We start from the raw sequence: 5053 nt of genomic DNA, 5'->3' as shown, positions 1-5053 counted from the left end.
GCGGGGTCGGGGGAGACGGTCGCGAGGCGGGGTCGGGGGAGACGGCGGCGAGGCGGAGGCGACGAGGGGGAGAAGAGAGTGGTGAATTGGGGGTGGAAGATCTCAGGAGGGAATCAGGCCGCGCGGGGGGTTAGGTGAGAATAGATTTAACAGTAGCGTGGGAGGGGAAAACGCGCTGCTGCTAAAATCGGTAGTAGTAGCGCCGTTTCTAAAAGGGCGCTACTACTATACATAGCACGTCGGGAACAGTGTGACAATTATAGTAGTAGCGCGTTCAGTTCCTGCCGCGCTACTGCTAAGGGGGTAACAGCAGCGCGGTTTTGGCAGAAGCGCTACTGCTAATTAGCAGTAGCGCCTCATTTTAACACGCGCTACTGGTAAGATTCTGTCTATATGATTTTCTCTAGTAGTGATATACTCCTTTTTTAAAGATGTACTCCCTTCATTCCCTTATACAAGACCACAAGGCAATATCCAAAACAAACACACGAGGGTAGCACATGATAAGTTTAACCGCTACACGTGCAGCGAGGATTACAGTCAAAGATGACAGAAAAGCACACATGCCATCTACCTATGAACAGAAAAAGCAAATGATAGAATTGCGAGAAGCATCAGGCCAACGACGGATCCCTGTTTCTGTTCATTAAGTGCATCAGTCGTGGTCTTGATACGAGAAATGAGGAACTCTGTGGCCTCCTTGTTGCCGACTTTAACCAGAGACTTCCACTGCCGTAAAATGTTAAGCAGTTTATAAATACAATCAGCAAGTTTGTTAGGAAAAACATGTTCAATCGAGAACTTAGTTATTCCTAGTAGTCCAGAGAACCCAGGACAAAGCTGCAAAGCCAAACCAAAAGATCCTACTCAGTTGCCCAGATAAGGTTTTAGCAAGAACAATAACATGAGCAAAAGAAGTACATGGGCCCAATTTAAACCCAGCCAAGACTGAGTGCAACTCCAGAACAATTTGGCTAGATCGCAGTTGAAAATGATGTGGTCAATATCCTCAAGGGCACCACACAGGATACAAAATCAGGACCATTGCGCTTACGAATTTGGTCCGCCGCGGGAAGTCTCCCGCTTGCCAAAGGAAAATATGAATCTTAAGGGGAACACGCACACGCCAAATGCACTCTTTTTGCATGGTAATATATGTCTGTTTATATTATAAGGATCATAGTACAAGCCACGTACATACCGATATGGCAAAACTAAAAAAATAACAGAATGCTAGCCTTTACACAAAGAAACACCAGTCAAGAAGTAAAAATACAAACAAAACCTAAGAAACCTTGAACCTCGAAGAAGAAGAAATACGAAGAGGAAATACATAGATGTACTTCCCCCTTCTGGGAAAAAAGTACTATCTTTGAAAGGTCTGTTTGTGTATTCCTTTTGAGTGCCATTCAGGTGTTCTTCTCTGGGTTAATTATGTTGATAACTCGACAATCATATCTTTCTTTAGACATATCATCATATTAAAGTTTTGCCCGACTTCGACGACGACGGTGGCGCACCTTCGCCTCTTTTCGGTACTTGTAGTCGTCGATAGGTGGTCAACGCTGATGTTCAATGTATTGCCATGATTGCAGATAAATAGATCATAAGTTTTTCAAAAGAAAGAAAAAACTTTAATTATTTTGGAACAGAAAAGTAAATCACAATAATTATTACATATACAAAAAAAAATCGTGTTACAACGCGAACAATCCGGATTTTGTTCGGGACGGTAAACCGGTAAAGATAGGGGGCAAAGGTGGTATAAGAGAAAAAAAAAAGGCTGTGGGCAGTGGGCACCGGGAGCGGGACGACTGGGGACGAGAGCGCTCGGTTGTGGTTCCCGCATCACATGCACGTCGCTTCATATAGAGTAGGCGTGTTCCCCTGTCTCTTCCCTAGCGAGTCTCTTTATCCAGCGCAATGGAGCGGATGGAGATCACGGACCTCGTCAGCGGCAAACCGATGGAGATGATACGCCTCGGCAGCGGCAAGGTCGAGGACTATCCGTTCGTGAGGCGGCTCCGCAACCGGCGGCTCCTCACCTACCTCTGGCTCCAGGGCTTCGACGCCGCCTACGACAGGTACGCCCGCCTGCCCGCCCGCACGCCGTTTCACCTTTGCTCGTCTCATTGCCGCTAGGCTAACGCACCCCTGCCTTGTATGTATGCGATGATGCAGCGTCGTGCATGAGACGGATGTGCGGCAGATGAGCAGGCTGCATCTACGGCAGCTGGTGGTCTGGGGCCAGTTGAGAGAGGCCGTCAAGTACATGACGCGCTTCCTGCCGCCGGCCCTCGACCGGGGCGTCGAGACCCGTTCCCTCCTCGTCTTCCTCCACGCGCTCTGGTCGCTGGCCAACGTCGCCGCGTGCTCGGCGGGCGGCCTCGTGAACGGCACCGTGCACCGCCACCTCGAACTCCTGACGAGCATGTCCAGTCACAACGCCAAGCTCAACTCCATCCTCCAATACACACTCCACTCGCCGCAATTCAGGTACGTACGTACCGGATAGTATAATGTTTGGAGACACTGTTCTACTCCCTCCGTTCCGAAATATTTGTCTTTCTAGGCATTTCAAATGAGCACAACATACGGATGTATGTAGACTTATTTTAGAGTGTAGATTCACTCATTTTGTCTCGTATGTAGTCACTTGTTAAAATCTTCAGAAAGACAAATATTTAGGAACGGAGGGAGTAGATACTTGCCATTGCGGAGCCTCACATGAGTGATGCATGTCTTTGTAGGGCGTCCCTGGACTGGATACTGGTGAGGGAGAAGGCATCGTGGGTTGCCGATGACTTGGCTCTCCAGACTCCTGAGTTGAGACGCAAGTTGCAATTGCCCAGCGGCCCAGGTCGCCCGCAGGACTTGCTTCCCATCGGGTGCGTGGGTTCCTGTGTATCAATTCATGCATTCATCCAATCTTTTACTGTTCGAGTATCAACTACCCCACATGTCATTCTGATCATCCCCCACATGACCATGTTTAATTTGGTAGCCCACTTCGTCCAAGGCGCCACCGGAGGGGACAATTCCGGCGGCCAAAGCCAGAGGCAATTGCCAAGGGCTATCTCAACTGGAAGAGGAGGTATTTACAAGATACAACTTGATTAATTATCATCAGACTAAGCGGTGCTCAGTTCCACAGTGCTGTCTCGGAGTTTTCACTTGGCATTCACACATTTTGCTTGATTCTTGCAGCGTGCACTCTGCAAACCCACTTTATGGTATGAACATCTCCCTCCCTGTGCATATGTGCGGCAGTTAATATTTGGTACGTTTTCAATTGCAGGATTGCCCGAGGATGCACTCGGCCGGGTAGCAGATCTTATTGGTAAAAACAAGTCTCTGACCATCTAATCAAATTCAAGTTTGTAAAGAGCATATCTGATAATATTATAGTTTTGTGATGTTGCTTTGTTTGCCGAAATCTCTCTGACTTTGTGAGTTCCTGTGTGCTGATAAACTCGCTTGATAACATTTAGAGTGTTTAAAAGCTGGTAAACTTCCGGTGCTCCATCAAGGGAACCCACTTCAATCAGATGCAAAGGAAGGTAATTTGATTAATTCACAGCTGTCTTACCATTACAAAGAAAGATTGAGCTAACTCATCTTACTTTGATGCGAGTATTTTCCTTGTTCATTTTTCTAATCCATCATTGTTACAAACCACTTCTCTGCTCTTACTGCACAGATTGGAAAAACACTGGGACCTCATCAGTCTCAAATGCAGGTAAATTAATTAGTTGGAAGTTGGAACACAGTGTTTGGCTACATGTCGTCGTCTGCGAAATTCGTTTCAGGTGCTCCAGTTTTCATAGGTGATGCTAATTGTCCTTGGTGCTCATCAGCTGCAAAATCAGGTGAAGTATTTTGAATTCGTTGAAACCTAGAATGGTTCAGTGTTAGAGAACACCAGATGAACTAATCAAGGGGACGGCTATAAGCATCATTTCTAATTCTTCACAGTTGCTGCAGTCTCACAGCCCATTAAAATCCCTTGGATCGCATCTGCCACAAATGGAGGTAAATAAACTGAACACCCTCAACCGTTTCCATCTGCACATATTGGTATAGCTGAACTTCTTAGCTGTCACTTGTCAGAGAAACTTCATTACTAATAATAACATTTAGAGGGGTGTTTAAAGCTTCGGAGTTTCTACTTTCAAAAGGTATAATTTTTGTGTTATATAGTTTATATTAGGATGATAAAATTGGCAACCTAGGTATATGCGTAGGACTTGTAAACTGAAACGGAGGTAGTGTGTTGATATATATGCTGTCCTTGAACCTCTTGTTTTCGAATTTTGTCCTTTGTACCTCTTGGTTCCGAAACTGTGTAGTATTTTTACTCCTGTATTTCTCAGCTGCTTTCTTTCTTCTACGTATTCTATGCCTATAATAGTTGCAGGATTGCACTTGCATCTGGGATTTGATAAGGATATGTACCGTAAATCGTACGATACACCTTGTCGGCTACATGCACATACTTATTTCTATGGCATAGATCTAGCTACTATTCCACCATCTCATAAAAAAAGGAAAGTAAGATGAGTTGAGCTTCTTGATTTCTGATCTAAAACCCTCACGGCATATTTTGAAATGTTGGCTGTTAGGAGAACATTATTATGTGTACAGGTTGAATTTAGGAATGTTAATAATACTTATTCTAATGATCGTAAATGGTATTGATGCTTGGGCAGCCCCTGTTGAGATATGTATTTAGCACATGTATTCTTGTACTCCAAGTCTTCTTCTTGTGTATAGTTGAGGATATGACTTGCCCTATGTACTATATATACTTGTGCATATGCACCTATCAATACATTGAGAGTTGCATCATATTCCTCTACATGGTATCAGCCTAACCCTCGATCCCCAGCCCTAGCCGCGCCGCCGTCGCCTACCCAGGCCGCCGCCGCACCCGCTGTTCCGCGCCGCCGCCTCCCCGCCACCGCGCCGCCTCCCTCCCTCCCTCCCAACCCTACCCCGCCGCGCCTCCACCCTGCCCGCCGCACCCCTCCACCCTCCCTGCCTCCCCTCGCCC

The 5053-nt window shown here is 46.3% G+C and overlaps 1 protein-coding gene across 1 annotated transcript in view; it reads left to right on the top strand.

Moving 5' to 3' along the window:
- Nucleotides 1-1916: 1916 nt before the first annotated feature.
- Nucleotides 1917-5053, top strand: part of LOC119368303 — an 8463-nt gene continuing 5326 nt past the window's right edge. Inside the window, exons 1-9 of the mRNA XM_037633597.1 lie at nt 1917-2084; nt 2182-2496; nt 2751-2888; nt 3005-3094; nt 3208-3233; nt 3299-3340; nt 3492-3560; nt 3701-3869; nt 3985-4032. Coding sequence (XP_037489494.1) covers nt 1924-2084; nt 2182-2496; nt 2751-2888; nt 3005-3094; nt 3208-3233; nt 3299-3340; nt 3492-3560; nt 3701-3831 — 972 coding nt within the window. The 5' untranslated portion in view covers nt 1917-1923 and the 3' untranslated portion in view covers nt 3832-3869; nt 3985-4032. The remainder of the gene's footprint in view (nt 2085-2181; nt 2497-2750; nt 2889-3004; nt 3095-3207; nt 3234-3298; nt 3341-3491; nt 3561-3700; nt 3870-3984; nt 4033-5053) is intronic.

Source organism: Triticum dicoccoides, chromosome 2B (genome assembly GCF_002162155.2).
Source record: "Triticum dicoccoides isolate Atlit2015 ecotype Zavitan chromosome 2B, WEW_v2.0, whole genome shotgun sequence".
Lineage (NCBI taxonomy): Eukaryota > Viridiplantae > Streptophyta > Magnoliopsida > Poales > Poaceae > Triticum > Triticum dicoccoides.
The sequence above is the reverse complement of the archived record's forward strand: the minus strand, read 5'-3'. Positions and strand labels throughout refer to the sequence as shown.